Source organism: Manihot esculenta, chromosome 4 (assembly GCF_001659605.2).
Source record: "Manihot esculenta cultivar AM560-2 chromosome 4, M.esculenta_v8, whole genome shotgun sequence".
Classification (NCBI taxonomy): Eukaryota; Viridiplantae; Streptophyta; class Magnoliopsida; order Malpighiales; family Euphorbiaceae; genus Manihot; species Manihot esculenta.
Window position 1 is genome coordinate 502,942 of NC_035164.2, and position 15,267 is coordinate 518,208.

A 15,267-nucleotide genomic window follows, 5' to 3' on the forward strand; every position below is an offset into this window, starting at 1 on the left:
ATTATTACTTATATAAGGGAGTAATCATTATGTAAATGCCAAATTAAATGATGAATATTTATATTTTTAAATACAATTTGAAAATATATTATTAAAAGTTTTAAGTCTTCTAGGCCTGTCATACCATAAAATAAAAACTGAAAAAATTGTAATTTGCAACCTTTTCTATTGTAATTTCTATCATATTATTTTTACTCTTTCCATTTTAATTTTTAGAATTTAAAGCCTTATTTAGATTAAATTAACTAAGAAGTTTCGAATTCTTAAAAAGTTGATACATTCATCTTATTAGCATATTTTTCTTACTTTCTGAGAATAAAAAAAATTATTTCTTTAAAATAATAAAAAAAAAGTAATTTATTTGTTCAGAAGGCAGAGATAAATAAGTAACTTTCAGTAAAAATAAAGAATTTAAACTAAATAGTGTCTAAAACCAAGTTTTCGACCAACTCTACTCTCCATATTATGGACTCAAACCGAATTCTGCATTAAAGGCATAAAAATTCAACACTTCAATCGCCTATTTTTATTTTTATTTTTTATATTATATGGGAATATTTAACAAGGATTACACAAGGCAAGGCATGAAGAAGCCAACAAACAACTAATATATGTGATATGAAAGAAAAAACGTAGTTAAGGAATGATAATTAACTATTTTTTTCTGAGAGCAAACGCAGACAACACAATGAGAAACAGGAAGATGGCTGAGGTTACGAAGGAAGCCACTACAGCAGTGCTCGTCTGCTGGCAGAAATCATTAAACTGTTGACAAATTGCGTTCCAATTTGAGTTTGAATTCCCATTATGAGCTAAATATACTATTGCTGCTGCAGCAGAAGCAGCTGCAGCAGAAGCAGCTGCTATTGTCAGAGCCATCGCCACCTGCAATATTACTATTGATTAATGATAATACTGTAAATATAACAGCACCATCAACTTTAAAAATGTCTCATCTCATCTTTTAATTTTCATATTTTGATAAACTTGAGAAGACAACCATATAATTTTACCACAAAAGCCTATAATAACACACTAACTAGTTCAAGATTTCCTTCTACTTCCATTTCTTTAAAGGTTGAGATTTGAGATCTTACATTCTTAAAGGTTAGAATGTTTTCAGCCTAAATTTTTAAAAAAAGGAAGAAATGGAAGCAGTTCCTTGGTCTGTCATACTGTATCAAAGATGATAAGGAGAAGCCTAGGTCCAACTGCATGAGGCCGGACAATGCAGACAATAGAGAAAGGCAATGAGAGTACGAGGTATCCACTAGCTATGCCATTAGCATACACAAAGAACCTGCGTATATGCACATGATTCAGCTGTTATACATGAACAAGATGGAGTTAATGAAGAAGAGTTTCAAATTAATGATCGATTCAGATGAACTGTTACAGATTTAATAAGAAGCATGAAGGTTGGAAGATCATTATACTCGGCATGGAACTGAAAGAACTGAGTGAAGAAGGGAAGAGTCTGTTCAGTAGTCCCCATAGTAGCAGTAGCAGCTAAGCCTGTTGCAATAGCACAAAGTCTTAAAACAAAGTCGAAAATGGCTATACCCTTTTTCCATCCACCTTGAGGCTGCTGCTTGGTAGCTTTATGAGTGACCACAACAGCAGCAGGAGCACTAGCAATGCCCCTCCCTTTAGGTTCGGTCATGGTTGCTTCACCACTTCTTTCAGAGTCCATAGGAATTTAATTAGTATGCAAGTGGAGCGAAAGAGACGGGTTAATTATTTTTCTTGAATAAAACTTTAATAGCTTGGTGCGGAATTCCATAAGGGAGGGAGAGGGAATTATATATATGTGTGTTGATACTAAAACGAGAAGAGGAGATCTGGTTAATGGATTAGCTATAGGAACCAGTTCAGGTGCTTGTACAACGTCAGAGAGGACTGAGGAGTGGTTGCCGAGCAGCTAACTTGCTCCACTTACCTTTTTTAAGTTAGCCAAGAAATTGCCAAGGAGGCTCAAATTCGAAAACAATACACTCTAATCCATATAGAGCATTATGGATCTCCCTTTTGAGACAACTTAAAAAATATATATTTGAATCATCATAAAATCAAATCATAACATTTACGGTAAGACATGTAAAATATATATAATCCACATATTAATTTGTATTTTAAATTTATGATGAATTAAATATATAAAATATATATTTTTAATGAAAATTTTGTATGTTGAAAAAAAAAAATTCTTCCATTCCAAATTAAAAAAATATGAAAAAAAATTAAATTGATTTAAATTCTAATAAAACTTTTTATTCCACACGGGCTGAATGAAAACTTGATCCAAAGTAATTAGCTTCCCTTTTACCCTACCCTTTCAATCCTGGTATTTTGAACCAGCAGACTATAAAGGATAACACGGTCGAACTCCAAAATGAAGAAAGACGAGGCAAGTAATAATGGTTTACCCAATGGGCCGATGCTATACATCCAGCTAATCATTATATTGCGAGCCAATAAGTTTTGGCATGAAGCAGCAGAAACAAACATATACTGCACCAAAGACAAAAGCATCAAATCACAATTAAATTTTATTTCATTGCACTTGATTATTTAAAGTGTGCCAATTGGAAGGACCTTTCAGATAACTGAAAGTTGAAAATTGCTGCAACTCTGCCTTGCTGTTAGTAACAAACCTAGCTAGAGTGGGTACCCTTTTTAAACCCTCCCAAAAAAAATTACAAGAATATGCTTACAACTATGAACACATTCTATGGCCTCAATCTTAATCCCTGTGCCGCAAGTGCCTCGTGCACCCCACAAGCAGCTTCTGCAGTGTCATTAAGGGGAGGATAGCTCCAACTTACAGAAATCTGAAAGAAAAACACAATTTATCAAGTTGGCAAGGGCCTCCAATAAATCTAACTTACTATTTATAGAGGAGGGAAGGGGAGAAAATACATCTTCAATGCATAAGGGAATTGAACATTTGCAGAAAGCAGACGTTACCAATTCAGACAAGCATTCTGACAAAGGATACAGGACACTTTGAAGGGGAGAAAGAATAAACTACACCCTTGTGCTCAGCCAAATAATATCTTGTAAATTCTTTTCCAAAAAACTACACTGCCCTTGTGCTCTTTTTTGGTAGGATAGTGGTGTATGGGGCAATAAGAACATGTGATACAGATATAAATCAAGCACGTAATTCACGTGGTATTGGGAGGGATGGAAATAAGAGCATGTAATGCAATGATATAAATCAAGCATTTAATTCACACATGCCAGCTACTATCCAGGCAATGTTAAACAGGAGTAGAGTGCTCACAATATTTGGGCACGACAAATACAGCAAAATATTTTTGTAAAACAAGTTAAAGTTTAGGAGGGTTATGGTGGTCATAGTTCGTTCTCTCCTTTAAACTTTCTTCTTTTGTCCACAAAGAAATAAGATTTACTTACATCCTCAGAACCTGTAATTGGCCAAATCATTCCCCACTCCCTCAAAGATTTGTAAAAGTAAGACAACTTCCATATACAACGTTCAGATCCCATAACATATATAGGTTTACTGAACAAATAACGTTGGAAGCTCAATTCAGTACTCACTAAAGGATACCATCTCAAAAGCTGAAATACAGTAATAAATTATAAATCATCAACCAACAGGTAAGACATTCTCATGTGTACCCAGGGCAGCATGCCTCACTTATAATACTGACTGAATCTGCAGTAGTCACAAATGCATCTGCCCAAGCTAAATGTCCCATATGTGGATTTGGCCCTAGAATTCAATACTTTTAGAAAGCTTTTCTGGTTTCTTTAAACTTGATAAAAGTTTTAAAATTGATGAAACATACCTTTGTCATCTCAAATATAAACTTTTGGATTGTGGAAACTCTTTTATTACTATGTTTGAAACCTGCAGGGAGAATTTCAGGATAAAATATTTGTGGAGTCTAAACACTGGAAAACAATAAGAAGCATGTGGAAATACCTCTTCACGTGTCCTATTTGAGAAAGATACTCTGAAACACCCACCGCTAGCAAGCACAATAAGCAGGCTGGCAACTAACTGCATTGCAAGGTCAGCCCCATAGCGGGAGCAGCCTAAAAGGAAGTATATCATGCATTAAATCTTATGCACTAAATCCGAGGGAAACAGAAGGAACAAAGTACAAAAACAAATTGTATCCAGTTTCATATGATTATAAAAAATTATGAAAACTCATATAAATGTAGAAAAAAAAAGGTGCCTATTCTCTTCTATTCAATTTTTAAAATTCAAAAGAAGTTGAGAGGACGATCATACAATAAAATTAACATGAAACCATCAAGCTACGTGTAAAGTATTACTGATTCAAACAAAAATGAATAATTATGTGTAGGTCCTCCAATGTTAACCACCAGTAAAGGCTTTGACAAGGGAGCAAACTCATCATGCCATGTGCTAGCAGCAACACCGAAGTGCAGCGAAATCAATTTGATGCAAAACTCCCACAGTCAAAACCTGGAATTCAGAAAGCAAAGTACAGGTTATGACAACTTTTGGAAGAAGCAAATATATAATCAAGGTATGAGTTTGACTAAAGCATGCCCATCAGGAGGTTCACGTGGGGTTATCCACTTCTGGATAAACCGAGGAACCTGCTCCTGTGCCCGGAGTCAAAGGATAATAATCATGACGTGGAGTGATCACCATATCAAACCCGTTCAAATTTGATCTTGGATGTTGTATCTGCAAAATAGAAGTCGAAAAAATACAGGATGTTCAGATTTGGATGTAGCATGAAAAAAGGATCAGGTGACAGCTAATAGAACATAGGTGCTTTTGGAAGCTGTAGCAGCTACTGAGGAACATTATGGACTTTCTTGTGTTATGACATGAAAGCATTTTCATGCAACAGACACATGACTATGAAGTTGTATATGTGATGGAGCAGTCATCCAACTTGCTGCATATTTTGGTTAATTATTATTAACATGGAAGTAAAAACCACAAACTTATCATTAAATAGTACAGTAGTTAAAAAAAATGCACCCAAATCCGTGCTACAAAAAAAATGCACTTAGGAGGCTATAAAAGTGGAATATCCACCATTTCTTTATATCATTGATAAATCCTCAGAAATGCATTATTCTTAACCTTGTTCTGTTATTTAGCATAAAAATTAATCAAATGGAATTTAGTATGAAGCAAATGTCTCAACAGCATACATGAACAACAAAAACATTTTTAGATGCTAAACGTTTATAGAGCTTGCAATAGAAATAGTACCTCTACCAGATGCAATCACCAATAAAGGGTCATCCCTGAAAAAGTTTAATTGTATTATTTTCACGTGTATCCATAAAATACAATAAAAAGAAAAAACATGAATATTTCGGCACCTCTTTAGCCACAAGATCTATTGTATTTTGCACCAATGATGTCATACTAAATTTTTCATATGCAATAAATTTTAAGTAAAAAATTTTCAATATCAAGTATGCAGCTTTATCAGGCATCAAATATGTAAAATTTTCAGATACAATAAGAATTCAAAGAAGCAGAAGATAGAGGGGGGGGAGAATACTTTTCAAAAGTCTCACGGACCATGTTCACTATCTGCTTTACATCAGCTTCTAAAACAGTTGATAAACCCACACTACCACCGTTTTCCGAAGGTAATGCCACCAGTATCTTCCCTCAAGTAGCTATCACAAGCCGACTGTAATTATATATTTGTCCCATAACATAATCTAACTTCTTGTGAAGAGAAACCGGAAGCCAGTGCAGCGACTCATTAATTCCTCCTCTTGGTCTCGTAACTCGCTCTATTATAACAAATTCAACGACAAAAATACAATAATCTTCAAGAAATTGTGAAAATTCGGGATTGGCATGATGAACTTACGTATAAGAAGTGACTATCGGAGAAGCCGAGAGCACGAACCAAACCGATGCACTGATTCCCTGAACCGGGGAAGCCATTGCCAATAACGAAGGCGCGCCTTACGACGCTATTAGCGCCACTCTGGAAGATCTCCGGCATGCCCATGGTGGGGCTATGAGGAACAGAAGCAGAGATTGGTTGGGTTGGACTTGGTTGGGACTAACGGTAGCTGCTCAAGAACCCGCGATTACTTTTCTCTTCTGGCTTTCCCGGTAAATAAATATATTTATATATTTTGGTGAAGAAACTTCTTTTCCAATGGATATCAGCATTAATATCTTCAATCAGTTTTCTTTTTATACTCATTTATAAATTCTAAAAATAAATCAGTATGTTTATTTTTACTATTTTTAAAATTTTATAAAATGATAATATAAATTTAAAAAAAATAATAAGTTAGAAAATCATCTTATCCTTTTGATTATAACTATTAAAATTATTTTGTACTTTTTTTAAAAAAATTGTGCATAGTCATCAAAAGCTCAACGATCAACGGATTAAAGACCTATTAATCAACAAAAGTTCGCAAAACAACACAAAGAAATCCCCCGAAACCACCTCAGCCGAAGAAACCACAACTCTGTCATGAGTCCTTCAGAATAGCCCTTCTTCTTATCGTTTCCACCGACTACTTACCGAGCCTACTAGCACATTCCAATCAAACATACACCGTCGATGTCCACAGAAACAAGTGACCATACAGAATCCATTTCGACAAAAAAAACTAAATATTAAAAGACAGAGAATTCAATTACTGCGAAGCACAATCATTGATGAAAAATCAAAGCAAGGAAAGATGGTTTATATTGTCATGAAGTAATTAAATGGAGGTGACCAACATTTCGGTGGTGATAATCAATGGATCCACTGTCAACGGATCAGGAGAAGACAAATGAGTGGACCAACGCCATGCAACCAGATAAAAAGCCATTCTCAAAATCACTGATCAAACACCAGAAAAACACGCAAACGAATCAGAAAATTCATAACTTGCACAAAGACAGGGGAAACCGAAAGTCGATAGCAAACCTCTTCCTCCCTTTCTTTCTCACCTACACTTAACTAAAAGCCATCTACGTCATTATAGTATTCTTATTAATTTTAAAGTTCCACAATGCCTTATGTAATATTCATTTTAGGAATTTTAAATAAATATATTTATAAACTATTTTATACTAACTTATTATTTTAATAATAAGCTTACAAGCCCAAAATAAAACCATTATTACCACCCCATTCAGAGAAGATCCTGTTTTTTTGTTAGATATAAGTGGTTTGCTTCTAACAACTTCTCCTTTTATTATAAAACAGGACGGACCCGGCCTTTCGTCAACGGGTAATGGGCATTTCTAAAATTTTTAAGGATATATAGATTTTTTTAAAAAAAATTTGAAAAATTATCATTAGATTGTTAATGTTTAAAAATTTTATCAATTTATTTTTATTTTAAAATTATTTAATTAAATCATTATATTTTATAAAATTAAACTCTTCAATTCATTATTTAATCATCATCTTCTCTATTATTTTTCAATTCAAAAAATTTATTTTTTATTTTCAAGATTTTAAATCCTATTTAAATTTTTTTAAATTTATTTGCTCATAATTTAATTTAATTTTATACACTATTTTTATTATTAAATGATAATATTTTTTATTTATCTCACCTAATTACTAGTCTATTTATATAATTGAAATTATATAAAAATATATTTTAGCGAATTAAAATATTATTTTTTTTAGAAAAATTAAATTTAAATAATAAATTATGTATTAAAATATTATATTATTTTAATAATATTATTTTTTTTATAGATTTATATATTACAATCATAGCAAAAGGAGATATTTTTTTCTAGTAAATATTATTGAAATCGATATTTTTCTTTAGTAAATATTATTAAAAATTGACTCGATAAAATATAAATAATGAAATATAAATAATTGATGAATAACTTATATTAAAAGATATTTTTAAATGTGGATAATAATATCATTAAAAATAGATTTCCATTAATTTTTAATATCATTATGAATATATTTTAATTAATAAAAAATAAATGAGGATGATATTAATTTAATTATAATAGTTTATTTACTTTTTATAAAAATTTATTTTTATTTTTTGAATATGTATTTATTTTATAATTTCTCTATTCAATAATTTTTATTCATTCTGATTTCAAATATATTGACTTTTCAATTATACCATTTTAAAACTATTAAATTTTATTAAATATTAAAAAATATTTTTAAATATTAATTTTATAAAATAATAATTAATGATATGTTACTTTAAAAATATCATAAATTTAAATAAAATAATAATAGTCAATTATATATTATTATAATAAAAAAATTAACAAAATAATAAAACAGAATAATATATTTTATTTATTTTAATTAGTTATTTAAATCAAACTCCTATCTCCGTTATAACATGTTTATATAATCAAACTCTTACCCATCTAGTCACTCAATCATTTCAGCTCTTCCCCCTCTACCTTTGAGAGAGATTTTTTTTTTTCTCGCGCTCAAGATTGCCTTCTTCCAAGGCTCAAGCACTTCCGCTGATCGACACTCATCCCTCGTCCAACAGGTAGATTTTCTTTCTCATGGTCGGGTGAAATTATAAACATTTCTTTGTTGCTTTTTTAGTGTGAATCGAGTTTAGTGCAAATCGAGCTTCATTGGGAAGGATTCTTTAGATCTAGCCATTACCTGCTTGATGTCTGGACTTGAAATCCTGTTGTTGTAATGTGTCTTAAACCTTCTGTAACCTTAATGAACTCTACCTTTGGCCAAGATAAAAGGGCTACAAACAACGCAAATAGCATCAATGTGACAATTGACTCTGCTTAAGGTAGAACGAAATCAGAATGCAATTTCTTAACAAAATTTTCATGTTTCTATTTGACACTTGAAAGAGTCCAATTTTTTTCTATTTTAAAAAAATAATATTCATTCATAGACTAAAATTAAAATTACATTTGCTAACCCAGAAGATTCTTTTGACCAAAAAGTTTGGCAGCCACGCAATGAAAATTAACTCGCAATAAAGAAAACCTGCTGCTTCAGACCTAATAAAGAAAGAAATTTTTGGGTATGCTCCATCAATCAAATTATGTTATGATAATACAATTATGGATAAATGTTTCGTTTAATTACAGATAAACAAAATTTCTATAATCCTTGCAAATTTATATAATTATAGATAAACATAAATGATATGAAGTTATTTGATTGGCTTAGTCTATAAATAACGTGGTAGGCTGAGTTTCACAAGAATCTCTCACAAAGACGACCTTCTTGAGCTTTGCGCATAATAATGCCATATAGTTAAAAGGAAAGACAATTTGAACATAATTTACACAGACCGAAAGATAAAATCCAGAAATTGAACAGACTATCATGATGTTATAAAGTATACACTAGATAACACAACACTGCATTCCAGGCATTTACAATATGCACAGATGATTCATGACAATAGAAGTGAACTACCAGGCTTCTCAAAGTATGTATCACTTGCACCATATGCAACAACAGCATGACAAACTACAAAATCTTTCCGACACCTTGTAGAGGTATAGATTCCCCATAAGCTTCAAATTTCATAGTTCACTGCAGCTTTCTTTTAACACAGTCCACAAGTAAATATCACAATTCACTAGCATACCTCAGAAGATCCAATGACGGTGAAACAGACAATCAAGATCTGCACGAAGGTAGAGTGATGCCTCCACAACAAGCAGCAATTATTATGTACAACAGTAGAACAATCACACATGTCAACAGGGCCCTGTCAAGTAAATATAGAATTTGCACTCACTTAATATGTCATCAAGCTATCAAGCTAACAGTTTTAAACCATTTGAATTTTGAATTAAGCCTCTACAATTCCTATGCGAAGGTCTTGGGTTGTATTGTCCCACCTAAATTAACTAGCACCTATTCATGATAATTCTTGCACTAGAATCGGTTCAAGTGATGTGCTTAAAATAAATTCTGAAGTGACATAATTGATTTGAATGCTATTAAGAGGAAAATCTGAAAAGTAAAATAAATGTCTTTGCTTTCATATTTTACCCTCACTTATAACGAGATGTTTAAATTACATAGAGTGTCGATTTCTAATAATACACCAACTAAATGAAATAAATTCTCCCAAAATTATGCCACTTTTGGCATGATTCTATTTCTCCCTAAAAGGGCTATTTTAAATTGAAGGATTGATCCAAGCAATTATGCACTTTCCGAAGATGAAAATTCACCGATGGAATTCTTTAGGTTTCCAAATGCATACCCATATGGAAGAGAAAGAAAGTGGGTGGATCCCCAACAAACTAGATAGAGGTGCAATGAATTCTATCATATATTGAAACAGCCAGTGGTTAGATCTTTGAATTCCAATTTGGAGGCATAAATTCAAATAATTGAAGTGATATTGGGTGTATGGTGTAGAACAAGGCATTCCAGACATATCAGAAACCATATTTTTCAATTGTCGTATAAGCTATACTTATTTTGGTATCCAATCCTTATGGACTAACCAGAAGAGTACAATCTGTAAGTCCAGAACACAGTAGAAAGTTTGCACATACCAATATTTTTTCATAGCTTACAAGAACACCAAAAATCTGACATTTGATTTTGATGCTCCAACAGTTAAAGACACACTGAGAAATCCAAATCAAGCACCTTCTGTATTATTAACAAATTAACATTTTTGACATATCAGAATTTTCACATAAAAGGTAAAGTTGATAAAATGCAGTCATGAAGTATATGCTCCTTTTATGCTGTGCATCATGCGACTTCCAACTTTTTCTTGCTTGCTAATTTTTTAAGAATATTTTCCTAAACTATCATTGTTTGGGAGTCAATATTTCTGCCAGCTGAACAGGAAAAAAGGCCAGCTTTGACAGTTCAAGAAAGGCCTTACTGGGTGATCAAAATTAATTATTCCTCATGTGATGTCAGATTTCCTTTTCTTTCTCTATGAGTATATCTCTTGCATAGTACTGAATCTAAGCAACATAGTTAGAGTTTTCACACATTGTCCAGCATCTTTCAATCAGAGACCATCAGTTATAGAGCAGAGGATAAGCAGAAGGGGAGAAGCAGGGTATTTCGGTGGGTTAGTGCCTCAGCATCCTCAACAAAACCAAACTGAAAGCAGTACTAGAAACGATGAGCACTTACAGGAGCTTGGCATTTTTCATCCAAAGTGCTCTTCTGAGGCGCTTAGATTGCTTCCTGAAGTGAAATGCACTGTCTTGCATTGTTGCAGTTTTGTCAACAAGAAGCTCAATGCGATCACCTCTCTCGAGTATCTTCTCAATGTTTTCTACCATAATTGTACGGATCTACAAAAAACTTTCCACTGCTTGTAAGCACAAGAAAACAAGATACAACCACACAACAGCTATTAATCATTGACAGATAAAGCATGATGAAACATCAAAGAGATGTTTGGAAGACTGAAACTGAACAATTTGAAAGGTTTGAGCATATAAACCAAGATGCTTCCATAGCAAATTAGATGCTAAATGTTTCATAGTAAATTAGATAGTAAATGGATAATGTGATAAATGCTCTTGCTTCATGCTCACTGGTAAGAGCCCTATTTAATGAATCTTAGGCCTCTTTCAAGACATCTGACATGATGTTGATATGCATCACATTCACAGAAGATGTGAAAACAGCATGACTTGCATTGCATGCCAAAACTGACATCAAATAGTGCAGTACTGAGAAGTGCACATGCTCCCACAATATCAGTTACATGATTTATTGACATACAAAATAATGTGATATTTTATTGCAACAATGCATAAAAACATCCTCTCCATCTCTCTCTTGCATGCAAGCATGCACAAGTTGTTGCCTCTAGGACGTAGAAAAACATATCGTAAATAAATCCAAAAGTCTAGTGACTTTTTTCTTATGGCATTTTCAAAGAGCAAATACTCCATGAATAAAGGGAAATGACAATTTCAAGAACCGAACCATATGCAAAAGAAGATGAAAAATAAACAATAAATGAGAAAGCAAGAAATTTTCCAAGGACAACAGAGGTACTTGCCTCACCAACTTCACCCCTTACACGACTGAGAGTATCAGCACTTGGGTTACTAGAGAAAAATTCCATTTGCTGATGCAAGACCCTCGAAAACTCATCATTCATTGCATATGCAGGTGCATAGTGGGCCACTCTACCATAGTTTTTCATGAACCTCATATGAATGTCCTCCAAGTATGAAAATGGAATTCTCCCTAAATCGAGGCACCAAATAACACATTAAATATCAGAAAAGAACAAGCAAAATGATGAAATTCATCCATTCAGACTGCTGAAATTCACAATTTGGCAAAGGCTCCTACACAGTAAGCAAAATTTACTAAATATTACAGTCTGCATTTAGAATATTACAGTTGAGCAAGATGTTCATGAAAAATTAATTAATTTACTTCCAATCTCTTGCTTGCCATGCTGTAAACAATTTGTAATGTCTGAATAACCAGTTCAAAAACTTTTTTTTTCTACATGTGTTATGACTTATCTATCAAAGTTATGCATTACTGCATCACCATATGCCTTCAAAGATCCAACATACAGATGCAGGTAGTAGACATTCCAGCGCCACACCATGATGGCCCAGTCCATCATAGGAAACAAATGACTTTGATACCCATTATATTAATGGGGCAACATGTGATTAATGGGCCAAAAGTAACAAGGTGATACTTTACCATAGAAGCATCAATTTAATAACAAAGCATTACTAAAAAAGAAAAGAAAAAGGTAAAAAAGAACTAATAATACCAGAAAGCTACATAACTACATAGCAATTCTTTAGTGAAACTGCCAACAGTTTACAACAATAGATAACACTACGGTGCACCAAATTGACTGAAGAACAAAGAAAAGAAAAGAATTCAGATTTCATTTAGAGGAAGAAAAACTATATATAAGGGACTAACTTTAACACCTGAGTGAAGCTTTAATTGCTGTTCTGTCTTCAACTCATCAGGAGGAGGTTCTTAGCTGATATTTTCAGTTGGAACCTCTGCCTGTCAAGTGGAGTTAAAAAATTTAAACACAAAATGAAGATGCAGCAAAAACTTCAATCTGAGGAAATGAAAAACCCAAGGCAAGACCCAAGCTACTTTCAATTTAAATCAATAAATAATAAAAAGTAATTCGAATAACCATATCCAAAATCTTACTTCTACCAGCCATAAACTTGAAAAATCAGGAAAAACTGATAAAACTTGAAAAATCAGAATAAATTGACAAAACAAGCTTCACCACGTAACTCAAATAACTCCATCAATTCAGTCAAATTAACCAGAGACCGATCAAATTGAAGAGAAAGGGAGAGTTACGCACTGCCGAAGTTGTCGTTAGCCATACAGAGAAAAGTGAGGCCATCGGATCTGAGAATGTGAAATATGTAGCGACCTTGCGAAAAGCACAATCTAGAATCAGCCTCAGATGGAAGCTTCTCGAGTATCCGTCTGGCCACAGACCCTGTGTTTCCCGTCACCGCGCTAAACTCCGCCAGCACCACCGTGCCCCGCGCCACCACAGCGTAAAGGATAGCCATCTCTATCTAATTGTGTGTCTCTCTATATGCGTAGACCACAGCGTGCGGTAAATGTATACTACATGAAATAGAGGTTTCTCTTTCTATCTCTTTCTCTTAAAAAAAATGAATAATTATGGGCGGTTTCGGATTTTGGAAGCTAAAGCAATAATATAAAAATTGAGAAAGGAAGCTGACAGGCGATAGCCGATAGGTCTCGGCGGAGCCGGCCAGAGATGCCACCGTCAAATCCACGCACGGCGAAGTTACAGCTCGTGGGATTTGAGACAATGCCGTGGAGTGCACATAGGGCTTGTCGTTAGCCAATTATACAATGATCTGCCTTTTGCTGCTTCGAATAGCAATTCCGGTGCGTTTTAAAAATATATTATTTTAAATTAATTTATTTGTTTTAAAAAAAATTATAATTAAAACGTATGAAATTTAGTTGTTAAATTATTTTTAAATTTCTCGTAGGAATTCCAGTGGTATATTATTTCAACAGTAGTTTAATAATAATATTGAAAAAAAATTGTGACTTCTTTTACGTAGTTTGAAAACATTTTAGGAAAACAGTATGTAGTCCATGAAAGGATGAAAATATGGTAATTTTTATTATTTATTAATATATTTTCTTCCCACTCTTTTTTTTTCTTTTTAAACAAAAGGCAAAATAAGTTTATTTTTCTTTCTCTCTTTTTATTTTTCATTTATCTAAATTTAAAAAGGAAAATAAAGAATAAAAAATAATTTTTTTTCTTTCTCTCCTATAAACTATCTAAACATAATGTTATGAAATAACTTAAAATTTAATAACTGAGTGATTAAAATCTAATAAAAAATTAACCTATTTTACTTTACATTTTAATTTATTTTTTTAATTTTAATTTATTTATTTCGTTAATTTTTCACTATCGATAGAAAATTACCTTGTGGAGATAAGTTATTATTTCATCTTTAGATTTTATCATTATTATTCTTAAATTATCTACTTCCCAATTTTATTGTATTTTTTAACTACTCTCATTTTTTGCTGTTTTTTATTAATGAAAATTAATATTGTCTAAAAATAAAATTCATGAAATATTATGCTTTTTGTAATATAAGAAAACAAGACCTTAATAATAAAATTTCAGAAAGTTTCTTTTGCGTTTGAGAATTATATTAAAATTAATAGATAAGTATCTTTATTATTTTTCTAATATAAATTTTATTAATTATATATAAAAAAATTTAATATAAAAAATTCATACTAATCGAGAGCAATAAATTTATTTAAAATATTAATATATGATCTAAAATATTAAGTAAAAAATATGGAATAATATCAAAATGTAAAGTAGTATACACACTGATCAGTCAAGATATGGAATAATATTTTGAAAATATTTTAATATATATATTTGTAAATAAATATAACAACTAAAGATTTTATCGCTGTACTAAATAATAAATTTCCCAAAAAGAATTGCATAAATTTTTACAGCGTCAAAATCCGCGCGGACTGCCCTGCGCGCACTAGGAGGAGCATAGTTTTTCATGTCGGCTACCTTCTTTCAGTGAATGGTCTACTCTGTCTCTGCCTCTGTTTATGTTTCTCTCACACGCCTCTCACTGCTACGCAGTTGGATACATACAATACAAGGTGCCCTTTTCCGTTGCCATTTCAATCTGTACTTCTAAATGTCTTTGTTTCACTCTCAAATTATAACTTGCTCCGATTCTTTATATGAATGTTCAATTACATTTCCGTGTTGGTCAGTTGGGAGGAGAAGGACCTT

General features: G+C 32.4%; 2 protein-coding genes and 1 non-coding gene across 9 annotated transcripts; all 3 read right to left on the reverse strand.

Moving 5' to 3' along the window:
- Positions 1–449: 449 nt before the first annotated feature.
- On the reverse strand, positions 450–1,693 carry LOC122721203 (casparian strip membrane protein 3-like). Its single transcript, XM_043956033.1, has 3 exons — positions 1,397–1,693; positions 1,177–1,323; positions 450–885 (listed from the first exon to the last, which is right to left on the reverse strand). Exons 1-3 carry the CDS (start codon positions 1,691–1,693, stop codon positions 655–657), a joined length of 675 nt encoding a protein of 224 aa, XP_043811968.1. The 3' UTR covers positions 450–654.
- A 537-nt stretch (positions 1,694–2,230) lies between these two features.
- On the reverse strand, positions 2,231–6,172 carry LOC110614100. 6 transcript variants are annotated; one of them, XR_006350536.1, is made up of 5 exons: positions 5,535–6,172; positions 5,237–5,271; positions 3,956–4,696; positions 2,596–3,880; positions 2,231–2,511 (listed from the first exon to the last, which is right to left on the reverse strand). It is a non-coding gene; the product is annotated as an uncharacterized LOC110614100 (transcript). The 6 variants fall into 6 exon arrangements; XR_006350535.1 differs by lacking the exon at positions 2,231–2,511 and having other exon boundaries at positions 2,526–3,880; positions 5,535–5,775; positions 5,856–6,171; XR_006350539.1 differs by lacking the exon at positions 2,231–2,511 and having other exon boundaries at positions 2,526–2,831; positions 3,649–3,880; positions 5,535–6,171.
- Positions 6,173–9,276: 3,104 nt separating this feature from the next.
- LOC110613719 (vesicle-associated membrane protein 714) lies at positions 9,277–13,831 on the reverse strand. Of its 2 annotated transcripts, XM_021754976.2 has the most exons (5): positions 13,685–13,831; positions 13,291–13,565; positions 11,983–12,173; positions 11,100–11,263; positions 9,277–9,696 (listed from the first exon to the last, which is right to left on the reverse strand). In XM_021754976.2, exons 2-5 carry the CDS (start codon positions 13,505–13,507, stop codon positions 9,606–9,608), a joined length of 663 nt encoding a protein of 220 aa, XP_021610668.1. In that variant the 5' UTR covers positions 13,508–13,565; positions 13,685–13,831; the 3' UTR covers positions 9,277–9,605. The 2 variants fall into 2 exon arrangements, with proteins under 2 accessions (XP_021610668.1, XP_021610667.1); XM_021754975.2 differs by having other exon boundaries at positions 13,291–13,825.
- Between the last annotated feature and the right edge of the window lie 1,436 nt (positions 13,832–15,267).

Coding starts and splice junctions, on each gene's coding strand:
- LOC122721203 (XM_043956033.1), bottom strand. CDS start 1,693: ATGGACTCTGAAAGAAGTGGTGAAGCAACCATGACCGAACCTAAAGGG. Junction 1,324..1,396: donor TCATGCTTCTTATTAAATCT/GTAACAGTTCAT, acceptor CATGTATAACAG/CTGAATCATGTGCATATACG. Junction 886..1,176: donor TCCTTATCATCTTTGATACA/GTATGACAGACC, acceptor GTAATATTGCAG/GTGGCGATGGCTCTGACAAT.
- LOC110613719 (XM_021754976.2), bottom strand. CDS start 13,507: ATGGCTATCCTTTACGCTGTGGTGGCGCGGGGCACGGTGGTGCTGGCG. Junction 12,174..13,290: donor GGCTAACGACAACTTCGGCA/GTGCGTAACTCT, acceptor GCCTCGATTTAG/GGAGAATTCCATTTTCATAC. Junction 11,264..11,982: donor TAAGGGGTGAAGTTGGTGAG/GCAAGTACCTCT, acceptor AGTTTTTTGTAG/ATCCGTACAATTATGGTAGA.